Source organism: Pocillopora damicornis, chromosome 10, assembly GCF_964200805.1.
Source record: "Pocillopora damicornis chromosome 10, jaPocDami1.2, whole genome shotgun sequence".
NCBI classification, from domain to species: domain Eukaryota; kingdom Metazoa; phylum Cnidaria; class Anthozoa; order Scleractinia; family Pocilloporidae; genus Pocillopora; species Pocillopora damicornis.
The window spans coordinates 5300976-5317625 of record NC_142679.1 but is presented as its reverse complement, the minus strand read 5'-3'; the positions used below and the strand labels follow the sequence as shown (position 1 = coordinate 5317625).

General features: G+C 37.3%; 3 protein-coding genes and 1 long non-coding RNA gene across 4 annotated transcripts in view; all 4 read right to left on the bottom strand.

Moving 5' to 3' along the window:
- The window catches only part of LOC113666169 (uncharacterized), a 32523-nt gene extending 24232 nt beyond the window's left edge, over positions 1 to 8291 (bottom strand). Inside the window, exon 1 of the mRNA XM_089184858.1 lies at positions 7910 to 8291. Within this exon, the coding sequence (XP_089040984.1) occupies positions 7910 to 8264 (355 nt within the window). The 5' untranslated portion in view covers positions 8265 to 8291. The remainder of the gene's footprint in view (positions 1 to 7909) is intronic.
- Positions 26 to 4648, bottom strand: LOC149038601 (E3 ubiquitin-protein ligase TRIM45-like). The gene has a single exon (XM_089184849.1). The coding sequence runs from the start codon at positions 3161 to 3163 to the stop codon at positions 947 to 949; it is 2217 nt and encodes a 738-aa protein (XP_089040975.1). The 5' UTR covers positions 3164 to 4648; the 3' UTR covers positions 26 to 946.
- On the bottom strand, positions 26 to 6410 carry LOC113666205 (uncharacterized). The gene is made up of 5 exons (XR_016180447.1): positions 5962 to 6410; positions 5721 to 5794; positions 5232 to 5269; positions 4759 to 4839; positions 26 to 4675 (listed from the first exon to the last, which is right to left on the bottom strand). It is a non-coding gene; the product is annotated as an uncharacterized LOC113666205 (long non-coding RNA).
- A 2944-nt stretch (positions 8292 to 11235) lies between the features above and the next one.
- On the bottom strand, positions 11236 to 13295 carry LOC113666117 (uncharacterized). The gene is made up of 2 exons (XM_089184160.1): positions 13282 to 13295; positions 11236 to 12851 (listed from the first exon to the last, which is right to left on the bottom strand). The coding sequence occupies exons 1-2, from the start codon at positions 13293 to 13295 to the stop codon at positions 11483 to 11485; spliced, it is 1383 nt and encodes a 460-aa protein (XP_089040286.1). The 3' UTR covers positions 11236 to 11482.
- Positions 13296 to 16650: the final 3355 nt, after the last annotated feature.

The window sequence follows — 16650 nt, the reverse complement described above, 5'->3', positions numbered from 1 at the left end:
TAATTTCATTACTGAAGGCAAAGACTGTTAACAAAATCCCACATTTATTTTTGCATCCAGTCTTTGATGAATGAAGTGCACAGCTATACCACTTTTCTTTCGTTACATAAACAGTTCATTTACAATGCAAACTCTCCTAAGATCTCTAAAATATTATACCACAATCATAAATTCACGGTCTCTTCATAATCAGAAGTAATGGCATGCTTGCGATGCATTGTCATTACATATGAAGTTTTGCTCAATCAAAATATCAGTCACATATCTTTACATATCTACATTTATCGTAAGAGATATTTGGCAAATTTACAACCCAATAAACTGGATACCAAAATTGAACGAGTCTAATTTTCTAATGTTCTAGTTTCTTCTAGAAAAATTATCATTAAACGACGAAAAAGAAAAAATTTATAGTGCCAGCATCTCTATACTTGCATGAATATCTTAAAGTAACTAATTTGTATATTCTAGTCCAGTTCTGCAGATTGAAAGAAATTCACCAAGGATACCAGACAAGCTAAAACTAGAATATTATTTCCAGAGTAACAGTTGTTTTTTAGTCCTATCCTGCAAAATTGAAACTACATGACAATCTAAAACTACAATATTCTTTCCGGTGTTTTATATTGACAAAGGAACCTGGGACCGAGGGAGCTCGATGTTTCAATACACACGGCGGAGAGGATCGCGGTCTCAACTGATACATGCACTCCTGGAAATTGAGCTATGGGAGGAGATGGAAGGTCGCGTTAGTCCACTTTTCAATACATACATCCCAAGCACCTGAAAGATCTCTAAACAAATCATATTTAAGGGTAAAAAAAATAAATATAAAAATTATTTGATTGCTGGTGTAATGATAAAAGTTCTAACTTTGTTCCTATTCCCACATTATTATTATTATTATTATTATTATTACTCCTTTTGCCAAAAAACATTTAAGTGTCTATTTCAAGATATATATGGTTTTGTCTTCATAGTCACAAACCAAAATACGATCATCTGGTGTTGTAGCTATTGTTTTCGGATCTTTTAGCTTAATAACAGTTTTACCAATAAAACGACCTTCCATTGTAAACTGTTGAATGCGTTCATTATCTCTGTCACACACCAAAAGATTCACATGATCGCCATATTTCTCAAAACACAAATCCCGTGGACATGAAAACTGGCCATCAGCTTCGCCTTCTTCTCCAATCTTGTACAAGAACTTCCCTGATTTGTCAAACACTTTCAAACAATGGTTTTTACTGTCAGATACAATGAACTTGTTTTTGTGATAAATGCATCCACTAGGTTCGTTTAGCTCACCAGGGCCGTAGTCCCCAAATGTGAACATAAATTTACCATCTTTGTCCAAGACTTGGATTCTGTTGTTAGAGCAATCCGTTACAATTATATGTCCTTCATCATTTATGAAAATTCCTTCGGGTGCCAGAAATTTGCCGTCTCCAGTCCCTTTCTCTCCAAACCTCTTCACAAACTTTCCTGTCTGTGCATTGAATTGATTAATTCGACTATTCAATGCATCCACCACGAGAAGCTGGTCATCATTCAGGAATGTCACTCCAGCTGGATTAGCCAGCTGCCAAGGCCATTTTCCATAGCAGCCAAATTTTCGCGCAAAATTTCCATCCTTATCAAACATTAAGATACAGTGTCTTTCATCGTCAACTACAGCGATTGTTCCTTTGCTGTTGACAGCGATCCAATTCGGACTTACGGGAATTCCTCTTTTTAGAACTAACTCGCCCACAACATGAATTCGTCGTTCCTTAACATGGATCCTGAAAGGACTGGTAACAAGTTTGAAGCCATTTATGATGACGGTCATGTTGTAGGTGCTAGGTATTTTAGGAACAAACTTCACGTGGAAATCATCATTTTCGTTCTCAACAACTTTTAAACTTGCTACATCTTCAGCGGGTTCTATGAGCACTCTAACGTAAAATTCACGCTGGCATTTCCTTGTAAGCTCTTCTTCACTCTTTCGCTTTGGACGGCAAATCACAAGCTCTGCTTCCAGACCAGCTTGGAGGTTTTCAGTAAGAGCCTCCACTGATGACAACCGTACATCTGCTTCATTGGTTATCACTGGCCCCAGGTTTAAGTTGTCAAGTGCATTAGCCGAGAAAAACTTCACGAATGAGCTTACCGGAAGCGAAGGGACTGTGGCCTTGTCGAGATCTCCAAATCGCTGCTCTAAGGTCTTCTTACTTTTCATAACATCTGAACTGGAGCTCCTCTCAACCAGGTTTTTTGCAAACTGAACAGCTTGATCAAGTTGTTTCATCAATGACTTTACTTGCTCGTTAAGAGAGTTTATTTTCTCTATTCTAGACACGCGTGCATTTTCGATAATTTTTGTAGCTTCCCGCTCTTGTTCTCGAATCTTCTCTATCATTTGTTCCGCTGTTTGGGAAACCTCTCGTTTAGCAGCGGTAACATTTCGTTCCAGCTCTTCAACAACTTGTTGAAAAGTTATAATCGCATCGCTACAGACTTTCTTCTTTTGTTCTATCGACTCGACTGCCGCCATAATGTTTGCTTTCTCGGTATCCGCTGCTTTCTCAAGCGGATCAACGTTATGATTCTTGTGATCAGTGTTTATGCAAACTTGACAAACACAAATCTGGCATTCACGGCAAAAAAACCTGTTTACCTCTCTCTCGTGGTAAGGCTGAGGGCAAAAGGACTGACGCTTTAACAAGGCCTCGTAATCTACGGCTTGAAACTGTTTCACTGCCGTCACTTTGTGTCCTTGAAAGGCACTCTCTTGAAACAATTCGTGTGCATTAACACAATCACGGCACAATAATTTTTCGCAAGCGAAGCAATAGCTGATCTCGGCGCTCTTTTTCTTACAGATACCACAACTGATCTGACTTCCATCGCCACTTTGCCGTACAGCGAGAAGACTCAACAAACTGTTTTGCAGAAAACCAGTCGGTAAATTATCGAAACAATTTCCTTCTGGGATGTTCACTTCCGCCTGACAATCGGGACATCGAAATTGTCCATGTCTTTGGGTTTTCAAAGCGTGCTCCTCTAAACATTTCAAGCAGAAGGTATGAAGACAAGCTATGGTCTTTGGTTTGGTGTAAGTATCCAGGCAAATGGAACAAGTAACATGTTTTTCGAGATTCTTCAAGAGAGACTCCATCACAAAGGCAGGTTACGAAATCAGAGCGAAACGAAATACACCCGTGTATTGTTTGTGATTCAGAGAAACATCAGTCCGATTAAATATGATAGCTTCTTATGTCAGCCAACCAAGCAGAATTGGTGACCTTTTATTTTTGGAGCGGATGTAAGTAACACAAGAAGTAGCATGGTTATTTATGGCTCTTGTTCCGTTCCTTTCTGTGACTGATAGTAGACGAAAAGGAGATTTTACAGTAAATAGTATTTGATATCATAAGATGGCATTTCCAGATATTAAATAATAAAAGCGATTTTTATCCGGGCGAGAAATAAAAGGTTGAATTTACAACTTCGGAAGTACGTTAATTAGATAATTGGCCGGACGGCTCTTTCGCGTGAGTGGAAGGCAAGTGCTACTTGTAATTTGGGCGTCAAGGAGTGTTGACAATATTTCCTTCCATCATTGCAAAAACTAGATATTATTCATAAGGCATCTTAAAAGGCTTCAGGCTAGATTACATCAAACATAACTTAATTATTATATAAAACAAAATCGACTGTCTTCAATTCTCACTTTAAATAAACTACTTTCATTTCTTTCTTGTATTTATGTCTTTAGGCATCTTTGATGCATTCTACTGTTGTTATAACGTCTTTGTCAAATAAAAGTTTTATCACTGATAAATCATTTTCAGTGACAAAATTATTTTACTCGTAAATTGATTTTCTTGCTTCCATCTCATCTTGGACAAAACTAAACGCATCTGCTTTACCGGATTTTCCAACAAAACTAAACTCAGTTCTTTGACTCGACTGTTTTGGAAGTCTTAAAGGGATTGTTGACGGGCCACACATAACAGGCGGTTGAACAACTGGATGGGAGTTATTAGGGAAATTGTATAATTTTGTATAGCTGTTGTGTTCTTTGTGGTCCGCTGGCATATAACGTGACATTTGGTTATGTAGTTTTGTTGTGTGACAATTCATCCACATTCCCGAAAATGTGTGAACCCCTTTTAAGGTTTACTGAGACAGAGCCGGCGCTATTTACATTCAAAACGTTCGTTGGACGTAAATTGCCGTCGTAAGGTGATATTAAACTGTTGCCGTAGCTTACAAGTTGGGTATCCTTTAGAACGTTTGTCTTTGAATTCGAAAAGTAATTCTCCCTTGCTTCAGTAATTGAAGCCAAATTGAATTGCGTGACATGATTTCCAACAGCATTCTGAAGTTATTGTCTGTTAGCAGTGGATCAAACAGATCTGTCACGCTGTCCTTAGCGGCTTCTTGGGCGTTACCCTTTTTTTTACGGGGCTTGATCGTGTGATATCCTCTTTAACGGAAAACAAATCATCTAAGTCAGATTTAGCACCATTATCTCTTTGATTTGTAGTATTGTTTTCTTCTAAAGGTGTCACTCCCACTTGAAAGATCAAGTCCTTAGAACACATCCATTACTCCCCTATAAGATTTCATCTTGAACAGTAGTGTTGGAATCAAACAGTGCTGATACTGTGGTGGAGTCTGTTTGCTGTACATGGAAAAAAAAAGAAAGTAACTACCTTCAGTTTATAAGCTTCTAGTTGCTAATTGACCGAGTATTTTTGGTCTTACCGAATGCAAACTCATACCAGAAAATAAAGCAAGACTTCGATCTGCTGTTGACTGAAGTGAGTAGTCTACAGTGTCTCCAACCTGCAAGATACAAAGAGACAAAGATTACCAACTTAACAGTCAGAATCGAAGGATGAATTCAACTCTAATTCATCACGGCGAAAGAGAAGATTGCTAAATGGATGCATTGTCCTGAGGCAAAATTGTACTGTTGGCCTAGCTAGTAATTTGTAGATCCTCTTAAAGATTTGTCTTTGAATTTTTTTTTGCTTCTTAAATTAAAGTCACATATGATTGCGTGACACGATCTCCAAGGGAATTAGTATATGGCTGCTTGACTATAAACTTAGAATTCAGTCATGTCAAAAAAAAATAAAATAAAAATAATAATAAAAATAAAATAAATAGTAAGAAAAAAGAGATCATCAGAGGTATAAACCTAACATGGTCACTCTGGAGTCTATAAAACTTACCACTGGGACATCTCTTTCTTCAATTGAGACTTGGACATCTGCAAGGAAACATAATCAAGCTTTATAGAGTTCAATGCTAAAGTTAGTTCAACCTCAAATGATCAAATGCCTCTACACTGTATGTGTTCTACATGAAGTAAAGCTATGATCTTTAACTCTTGGAACCATCTGTTGTGTATTCATTTAGAGGAGACACTCACTTTTTAATTACCTTCTATATTCTGTCTTTATTCGTCAATCAACTATCTAATAAGCTGGTGCAATCATGTTACTTGATTTAAGTCCTTTCACATCATTCAGTAATCCCACAGATATTACTAACATTGGTACAAGTACTTTTACTCTGTTCTAAGCACAGTTGCACCATCTTAGAGAGAGTTAACCCAACTACTTGGCATAATAAGCCATTTCCTCTGAATAAAAAGATACATCAAAAGGGGGGGGGGGGGTATTATTGTTAGAATAACCCTGCCACTAAGGTGACCTTACCTGGCATATCTGTAGGATTAGGGTGGGGTTATCCCATGGAAAGACTTCCAAAAATAGCTCTGGGTACTGATAGCCTGGAAAAGATCACAGATGGAAGCATCTAGTACTGATTTCTCCATTCGTGTCTTTTTCTGTCATCCATCTCTAGCAAATACTGATTACTGCTAGTTTATTCCCTCTGAAGGTTGTCACAATGATTTAGGCCAAAATCTATGATCAATATTGTATGCATCATGCATACCTTTCTCAGTTCTCTCTTTTTCTCTTTTTGCACTCAGTAAATACAAGATCTGAGTAAAAACAATATATTGTTTCTGTCACTATGTGTATGATGCATATTTACACACATGATATTTCACAAAACAAATCATTCCTCATTAAGTAAATTAATCTGATTGACTCACCTTTGTAGCCTTGGATAAAACATTACCACATTACCACTTTCTGATCAAACAGATAATTGATTGTGATTTGTAAGAAATGCTGGGAGGCATGATAAAATATGTACTTAACACACCTGGTGTAAATTTAAATTGCTGTTGTACTCCTGGTCCTATACCCATTGCATGACAGATATCTTCTCCTAATCCAAAACTGGCATTCTCAATATCCTGATAGTGTTGAATGCAGTAGAACTTGTCGTAGTTGGGAACATAGCAGTAGTTAAAGTGGTTTAGCCATGAGTTGCATATTGCAAATTATCATCTACCCAGTAGGAATACTAAATAAAATGCAAAAAGATGTCAAAAAATTTATTGAACAAGTTCTGATTAATGTTTAAAATGAAACATTTCCTAATAGGTCATCCTCATGGTTAAAAGTTTCTTTATGTCACGCTGGTTCATTTTTTCCTTGTCTCAGCACTATAAATGTACTCTAAGACAAAAAAAACTTACACAACTTAAACTGGTTGAAAATCTTAAAACAAAGGAAACTATAAATCATGACTTCTGCATCCAAAAGAATAGTACATACATAAACAACATGAAATAGTTTATTGATTGTTTTAAATCCCAAAGATGACTTAAGGCTTTCTTCCAATTAAAGTCAAGTTTTTCAGACAAGTTGATCAAGTTTGGGCAGCTACTCACTTATCACAATGGATGATTCTATCCTAGGACTACTCACAATGACAATAAACTTGACATTCAAAATTGCTGTGAGAAGCTTAATAAATCACATTAGTCAGCAGAGAAGTCTGGTCCCAATTTTTGCTGGTTATCAGATCCTCCATAACTGTTATCCAACATGTCCCTTGCTTAAGCTGATTACATCTGCTAATTTACATTAGGCAGTTTAAAGAAGTGTAACCTCACTCAGAGATATCCCTTGAATGAACCACCTTTTTTGTGTATGCCCGTGCATACATGAAAAAGGGTTTCTGGTGATTACCCCTACTGGAAGTTCCATTTTAACAGTATAAATCTAAATCTTTGAATCTACTTTTTCCCTGCCTTGCAATTTCTTATGACTCCTATGCATAATTAAATTCAGCAGCTTTCTCTTTTCAGATCAAACTTGTTACAATTTCTAGTGACAAATCTGAGAGCATGAATTTAGTTCAATTCATAGAGGAAAATCAAATTCCCCTCCAGCTTTTTTAAAATCACACTTACATTGATGAGCCTCTCTTTGTTCCATCTTGCTGTCTTCACATACTGTTTGTAGTGCCATCTAAGCTCTTTTACAAGTTCCCCCCTGTCATCTGCTGATCTCACTGAACTTGCACTAGATTTTCGATTAAAAATTGAAAAATAAAAGTTGGAAAAGGTGAAATGCAAATTTTCATCAAAATGAAAATGAAAGCTGTCTACAAAGACAGTATTGTAGATGGACATCTTATATTGACACCCACCATACCTGGTAGTTCATGTGCTGAATTCAGCATTGAAAGACGCATGTTAAAGACCTGACAAGGTCAGGTGTTCTTTTCTTGGGCAAGTCTCTTTACTAACTTAGTGTCTCTCTCCATTTACAAGTATACACAGGCAACAGATAACTCTCAGGGAGGCCTGATAAAAGACCTGGGTAAAACTTTGATGGACTAGTATCACATTCAAGGGAAGAAACAAAACTCAAAGTCACTTCCACAATAGTCAGTTTAAAGCTTGTTCTTTACACAAAAGGTAGTGTTCCTTATAATCCCAATGAAACAGAAAAAAAATAACCTCATCATTTTGCAATCATACCTGGAGTTGATGGCAAAGAATGTGCAAATGTTGTCCTCTCATCTTGGTTTCCAATCAACTGCTCCTGTTTTGGTGTTGCTAAACTTTGTTCAAGTAAAGGTTTTGGTTCCACATTTTCCTTTTCAGCTTCAGCTTGCACCTTTTTTTCAAACTCAATCGTATCCAGCCCTGTCAATGAACGCGATCTTTTGTGCACATGTCTGATAAATTGTGCCTGCACTTCAGGTGGCAAATCATGAGGTTTACCACCACCTTCCAATGATCCTCCATTTCCATGCAGTGATAATTCCTCAGGAGGGATGTTTGGTAGTTTCTTCTTGGATCTGCGAGTTGTGGAGTCACTGGCAGATGTCATGATCAAATCTCTCTTGTGATGCTTGTTCAGTTGTGGTTCAATGAATGAAATATCTCAGAACCCTACAATGCAGTGTCAGCTTCAACGAACAGAAAAAAAGAATAACCAAAAGATAAATCACTCTACATAACAATGGGTAATCTACAGATAAAACTGTAAGACTGATCATTGGGGAAAATGAACTGAAAATGATTTTTTGTAATGGACACATACACTTGTGATGAAATCCCATCTATTAACAACTGCTTCAATAGTGAAAAAAACTAAAGTTGTCTGTGCAAATTACATTTGAATTCATACAAAAAAACAAGAAAAGAAATTTTAGAAACAAGAATTCCTATAGAAAAAGATGTTTTTTCGTCTTGTCACAAGCATGGGACAAAGGAAAACTTCCAAGTCATTTGTCATTTGTCCAAATTAAAACAAAGTGAAAGATTTTTTTTCAGTCTAACACAGGCATACCAGTAGAAAGGACATCACAAATGAAAACCCTGACCTCAATTTGTTGCCGAATCTTTGGAACCCCTATGTAATTTCATAGTATTAACATTATCACTTCAATTCCAGCTAGAAAATAGGAAATTGATTTCATTCTATACCTTAACTTTTTGTTTTTCTTTGTTTTCAGGTATAGTGATAAACAATGATGATAAATTTCATAGGAATAGAAAATAATCCACTCTTCTTTTAGATGTTTCACTACTCTCACATCCTACCAATTTCAAGCACTATAATTTCAGAGCATTTTTAAATTCAATGAGTTTCAATAAATAAACCAATAAACAAAGCATAAAACTCAAATCTTAATTACGCATTCATGTCCTATGAAAGATGTCTTAGAAATGTCTATTTTTCTGTATCCTTGCTTTTTAATCCCATCTCTCAATTCATTTATCAAAGACATCAGACCACTTGCCTTCTTCAGATTTATTCCAAATAGCTTAATGATTTAATAAAATGACAAATTTTAAGAAGACATTAATTCTAATAATGTGAGGGTGGCTTTAATACCATCAGGCAAAATCATCCCACATTGTATCTCATGATAGTCTCATGTCTTTTGTTTTTGATAATTTTTGTCATAAAAAGGCACTACAATGATTCTTCAGACCAATATTTTGAACCAAACATGAAAGTAAAACTGCAATTATCAATAAGTAGGATCAGTAGAAGAGAATTTGACATTTATTATTCCAGTTAGGAATAATTTAATTGCAATAACTACAGGAACTTAAAAAGGTATCTGGTAATTGATCGCTTCTTAGATTTGTATTCATTATACCTTACTGTATGGTCTACTTGTTCCAACCATTGTTTCATGTTCATTTGGCAAAGATGCTTGCATAAAGTTGGCTACATACCTACTTCAAATCCTATTGAGAACCCTGATCTATTATATCACCCTTAATTAGTTATCCAATCAAAAGCTATCATAGGCAAATTATTCCTAAAAATTTTTAAGGTAAAATATAGTGTGGAGCACTCACCATGTAAACAACATACACGTAAGGTGAGCTAACATGACAAATGAGCATTTTATAACTCTACAACCGACCGGATACACCTTTTCTACGTAGTTCTTGAATAAATGACCCATCAAACGCTGCCATCGGTAAACAACTAAGCTCACATTTTTCCTTCGAAGTTGTGAAGTAGGCCATAGATATGGGCTCTACACGAGTGAAAAACGTTGCTTGCAAGACGTTTATAGACAGCTGTTGATACTAGGCAAGAGTGTCGCCGCAAAGGCGACGTGAACAGCGGTGATTTTTCAAACTAGGCATCGTTTACGACACTTGGACAGACATTTTACAACTCATCACCAAATAGTGGTCAGGCGCATCTGGTTTAGCGCAGTGTATGATGGGACTTATTCAAAACTCGCGGGAAAAACGAAGGCCTCCGGTTTCACAGTTTCCACGATAAGCAAATCCATCTTTTCAAGAGACGATAGTTCCTCTTTTGATCTTTTACGACAGTTATTTTAGAATTGTCCTTTCAGATTCGTTAACATACAAATATTATTAGACAGGACGGACGGTCTCGCTACAATTCTCTTCCAAAAGTTTTTTTGCTTAAATTTCCCTCCCTCCACACCCCCCTCAGGTTTCATGATTTAAAGTGTACCATGAATCTATGGCTCATACCCATGAAGCCACAAGAAAAAAAAAAGAAATTTTCTATAGTAAACCACTTTTAATTCAAATGACACTACAATGATTGGTTTGCTAAGTATAAGTATGGGAAATCGTATGAAGGCGAGTGCATTTCGTGATTTATGGGCACGAGTGATGTTTTGAAAGTTCTCAAAATTGCACGAGCCGTAGGCGAGTGCAATTTGAGAACTTTCAAAACATCACGAGTGACCATAAATCACGAAATGCACAAGCAGGTTCATACGATTTTTTATTTATTATATTCTCGATTTTTTTATAATTTGGTGTTCAAATTTGGCGCTTCCCCGGTGTTTCCATGGCAACTTCTCCGTATTGCACTCTATAACCTCTTTTGCACTCTATAACCTATTTATGCATTCATCATTGACCAATCAGAAACGCGATATTTTGTTGAGTATCTAATAAAGTTAGTTATACATCTCAAATTCTCCTTTGACCACTGGCCACTAATTTTAGTTAAAGAATTTGTTATTACTATGAAGTTATAATTTATTTTTTTCATCGTGTAATGATCAGAAATTATTTCTTCTTTGCTACGAAGTTACCTTGTCTACTACACTCATCAATTTAGAATTGTCTATACTCATTCTTCCAAAGTAGCATGTTTAATATTAAACTCTTCGTTAGCCAAGGTACAAGTCTTTGCGCGAGAGCTTCCTATTTCAATTAAAAAATCTTAAAAGTTCATTCATTCATCATTCATTCCTATCCTGCAAAATTGAGAACTGTCATGTAAAGATATGTCACAAGCTAAAACTTGAATATTCCCTCCTAAGTAAAAGATTGACAAAGGAACGTGGGACCAAGGGAGCTCGATATCCAACAATAAACGCGGTGGTGAGGATCGCAGACTCGCTGATCCATGCCTGTCTAGTACATGTTACTCGGTTCAATGTTTATTACATACATCCCATGCACTTAAATAATCTCTAGGCAAATCATGTTCACAGCACAAATCATTTGCTGAATGTAATGGTAAAAGTGTTCACTCTGTTACCATTCTCACATTCTTATTCCTTTTCGCAAAAAACAATTGAGTGTCTATTTCAAGATATGAATTTTTTTGTCTCTATAGTCACAAATCAAAATACGACCATCTGGTGATATAGCTATTGCTTTCGGATTTCTTAGCTTAACAACAGTTTTGCCAATAAAACGACCTTCCATTGTAAACTGTTGAATGCGTCCGTTATTTCTGTCACACACCAAAAGATTCTGATGATCGCCATATTTCTCAACACACAAACCCCATGGGAATAAAAACTGTCCATCAGCTTCGCCTTTTTCTCCAATCTTGTACAAGAACTTCCCTGACTTATCAAATACTTTCAAACAATGATTTCCAATGTCAGATACAATGAACTTGTTTTCGTGATAAATGCATCCAGTAGGTTGGTCTAGCTTTCCAGGGCCGTTGTCTCCAAATTCGTACATGAATTTACCATCTTTGTCCAAGACCTGGATTCGGTTGCTAGAGTAATCCGCCAAAATGACATGTCCTTCATCATTCATAAAAATTCCTTCGGCTCCCATAAATTCGCCGTCTCCAGTCCCAACCTTTCCGAAGCTCTTCGACAAGTTCCCTGTCTGTACATTGAATTGTTGAATTCGGCAATTACAGTAATCCACCACCAGTAGCTCGTCATCATTCACGAATGTCAATCCAGGTGGATAACACAGCTGCCCAGGCCCTTTTCCATAGCAGCCAAATTTTCGCACAACATTTCCATCCTCATCAAAGATTAAGATACAGTGTTCTTTACGGTCACTTACAGCGATCGTTCCTTTGCTGTTGACAGCAATCAAATTTGGCCATACAGGAGTTTGTCCTTTTAGAACTAACTCTCCCACAACATCAATCCGTCGTTCCTTCACGTGGACCCTGAAAGGACTGGTAACAAGTTTGTCGCCATTTATCTTGACTGTCATGTTGTAGGTGCCAGGTACTGTGGGAACAAACTTCACGTGGATATCATCATTTTCTTTTTTTAAAATTCTTAAACTTGCTACATTTTCAGCGGGTTCTATGAGTACTTTAACGTCAAGTTCACGCTGATATTTACTTGTAAGCTCTTCTTCACTCTTTCCCTTTGAACAAATGAGAAGCTCTGCCTCCAGACCAGCTTGGAGATTTTCAGTAAGAGCTTCCAACGATGACAACCGAACATCTGTTTCATTGGTTATCACTGACCCCAGGTTTAGGTTGTCAAGTGCATTAGTCGAGAAAAACTTCACGTATGAGCTGACAGGAAGTGCAGGGACTGTGGCCTTGTCGAGATCTCCAAATCTCTGCTCTAAACTCTTCTTACTTTTCATAACATCTGAACTTGAGCTTCTCTCAACAAGGTTTTTGGCAAACTGAACTGCTTGGTCAAGCTGTTTGATCAATGACTTTACTTGACGAACAATCCTGAAAGAACTCGAATTGATTTTAAAAGGGGGGGGGGGGGGGGCGGGGGAATAAAACGTTGGTTTTGCCAAAGGCTCATAAATCAATAGTGTAGCAGCCTTTTACATCTTTTTCAACCTTCAATATTCTCGACGATCATCCTTATCACTAATAGATAGGACCCAGCCCCAGCCTCCTCCCAACTGACCTTGATTATTGTCATCCAATGAAAAACTACAATTTTCCATTCAAAGCAACTCAGACCGCTCACGAACCCATCGCGAGATTTATCGGAATTTTTAGCTTCGAAAATTATGATCTGATGGCTTCCGTTGTGGTTGCAACCATTTTGGGCAGAAAAAAAGAGCATAAAATCAGCTTTATATTCCAGGACCTCGAGCGGCCGAATGACATAGATGCTCAATGTGTTTAGGGTCTGTTCACAATTTACCTTTCTTGGAGCATTTGCTGGTCATTTTAATTTAGATTCTTCGACTTCTCTTTTTTTTTTAATTCAATTTGTATATTTAATTAATTCAAATGTAATTCAATTACTGAAGGCAAAGACTGTGAACAAAATCATTTATTTATCCAGTCTTTGACAAATAGATAAATGAAGTGCACAGCCATGCCACTATTTGTTTTTGCTACGTGAACAGTTCATTAACAATACAAACTCTTCTAAGATCTCTACTTAGTATTACATAAAAATCATAAATTTAGAGTCCATTTGTAATCACATGTAAAGGCATGCTTGCGATGAGTCAGTGGCGGCAGCCTCCTAAGATGGCGTCAGAAACCGTGAAAAGGTCTATTTCTATTTTTGTTTAACCTCATTGAAAATTAATTATGCTTTTCAGTTCAGTCCTAAGATCCAAGCGCGGAGTAGCTACAAAAGTCTGTGTTCATAGCAGCTTTGACCTGCTCTACGCTTGTACATAAAAAGAAAATTTTACTTCTTCACTGGCGTGTCCAAAACAAAAATAAAAGTAAAAGAAACGACGCCGCGAAAAAACTACAGTAATCATTGATCTAAAAGCTTTCAGGAAGAAAGTTTGCAGCAATTCTTAATCAAATTTAACCTGAGCTCCCTGTTTGGCAATTGCTTTGGTGAGGTCAACTGAAGTACACGAGAGTCTAATTTATTTCTTGTTATCAGGGCTAAATGATTCCTTTATCTAATTTTATCAAAGCGTTTCTTTCACCCTTCAGACAGCGATCTCCCTCAAAAAATACCAGTTTCGGGGCCCCAATTGTTTCTGACTGTGAGCTCTTGCAGTGTCAAATCAAATCTGTTTTTCCGTGGTGAAAAGGGAAGCAATCTATTTTTAGAATCACTTGAAAAATCTGCACAATACTTTGCGAGCTTTTGTCTCTCAACAAAGACCTTAATATCGAAGATCGATCAGAGTCTCTATCCTTAGCAAGCGAATTTGGCATAACTGTCAACAATGCTTCTTTAAGTGGCCCAGACAGTTAAGAAGCATTTTTCAGATATCGATTAAGTAAACGTTAAGTTATGCTGAGTTTTCAAATCATAATTGTTAAAAATCCATAGAGAACTATCTAGAACGTTGAAAACAATAAGTTGCACTTTCAATTTGACGGCTTAGCAGTAAATTACTTGCTTTATTTTTCGGTTTTTCCCAAGATTCTTCCATTTATCAGCATGTTGTACTATACTTTGATGTCGGGGACATCGTTAGTGGTAAAGTCGATACAAGAACTCTTCAATCCCAAGAAAAATTAAATACCCTAAAAACCATTTTAGCCCACCTCCATCATACTCAAACTTTTTCTCAAGGACTGTGGTTAAGGGAAAAGATAAATATTCTAAGAAGCTCGTTTGCCAGCCGTTATGATTAGAAACGTGTAATTGGCTTGTATATAGCCCTTGTCAAATGGGAGGTTTTTGCAAATATTGCGTGATGCATGATGGATGTTCGAGCACAGAAAAGGCCACCTGTAACAGCTCCATTCAAAAAGCTAAAAAAAGCCACTGGTAAAGAAGGAGCACTTGAACGTCGTCAGAAAATGCAATGTCACCAGAAGGCACTTGACACCAGCGTTGCGCTAATTCAAAGTGCTCAAAAACCAAAGGAAACCTTGTCATTTAAGAATTTCCACGCGAAAACAAGGGATGTTTGACAGAAATATGTACTTACTTAGAGCAATTATAGGTACCATAATATTGTGTGGCAAACAGAACATCTCTCTTAGAGGCCATCCAGATGACAGCACAACCGTAGCATCCGTGAACAAAGGCAACTTTCATCCCATTCTTATCCTATTACGAAACTCTGATGACGATTTAAAAGAACACTTAATTACTCATTGGTAGGGAAATGCCACAAGTCCCTCTAAAACTGTACAAGAGAAAGTTCTTGAAATCACTGGGACATATGTTCGGTCGAAAGCTACACCGCAGAAGATTCAAAAGGAAAAGCTTTTCCCTCGATCATTGGCGATGAGCTGACGGATAAATAAGCAAATCAAGAAGTATTAAGTGTTTTCCTGAAGGCTTTTAGATCTAAGAAATGATGTCTCCCTCATATCAAAGAAGTATTTTTCGACTTTGTCAACCTTGACAAAAGATCTGGTGAGAGCATAGCAAACGCTCTTTTGTGAAGTTTGGCCGAGAACAACACCGATGTCGCGTTTGTGGGTGGACAGGCATATGATCATTGTACTGCTGCCATGTCATCGGAAGCATGTAGTGTGCAAGGGAGAAAAAAGAGAATAGCTCCAGTGGCATTGCGCACTTATTGCAACAGTCACGTTTTAAATCTCAGTATTGCAGCCGCGCGCAGGTTAACTCCAGTCACTAAAACATGATTAGAACCTTAAATGACACCTTTCCCGTCTTTCATTTTTCGCCTTAAAGACAGCGATTTCAAGAATAAGCTTTAGAGAAGTGTGGTTCTACTTCAAGAAAGGACAAGTTGAAAGACTTGGGCAAAGCTAGATAGGTGGAAAGCCATGGATGCTATATAATTGGGTGTACACTCCCAGTAAGTCCTGCCGCAGCCGAGCTTTCTTTCTCTGGCTTGCAAAGAATCAAGTCCTATCTTAGAAATAGGATGTCTGAAAAGCGGTTGTCAGGACTTGCACTCATGCATTTGCACATTGACCTTAACATTAATATTGACGATATCTGTACAGCATTTGTAGCCAAGCGCAAGGAAAGGATGTTCTAAAGGTGTATCCTTTACGAGTAAAATCCATGTCCACGGTAAGGGGGGCAAAGAAAACTGATGTTAAACTGGTTATAATGACTAACGTTGCAGGGAGGAGGAAGTTGGGTTGGGATTTGTTGGTTTTTGGAGAGAGTGACAGTGTTTCAAGGAGAAGTAATTTACACAAGAAAGTTACTGTGGTGTTTTCTGAGTCAAAGTTTGGAGCCACTTCCCCCTCCCCCTCCCCCAATAAAAATTCCTGGATCCGCTCCTGTAAGTAGGGTTGAGGTTTGTCGGTTGTTGGGAAGAGTGACGGAGTTGTGGGGAGAAGTAAGCCGCCCCCCTATCAAAAATTCCTGGATCCGCTCCTGTAAGTCATTAATAACTAATGCATTGTCATTACATGTAAAGTTTTGCTCAGTCAAAATATCAGTCACTCATCTTTTCATATCTACACTTATCGTAAGAGATATTAAGCAAATTTACAATCAAATAAACTGGTCTACTTGAATAGAATAAGTATACTTTTCTAATGTTCTAGTTTCTTCTGCAAAAATTATCATTTAACGATGATAAATAATGGTAATTGAACTGAGTAGAGTGCAATTTGGGCTCAAATCATATGCGTGATTTGAAATCACAAG

Excerpts from the sequence above, each read along its gene's own strand:
- LOC149038601 (XM_089184849.1), bottom strand. The coding sequence starts at position 3,163 with ATGGAGTCTCTCTTGAAGAATCTCGAAAAACATGTTACTTGTTCCATT.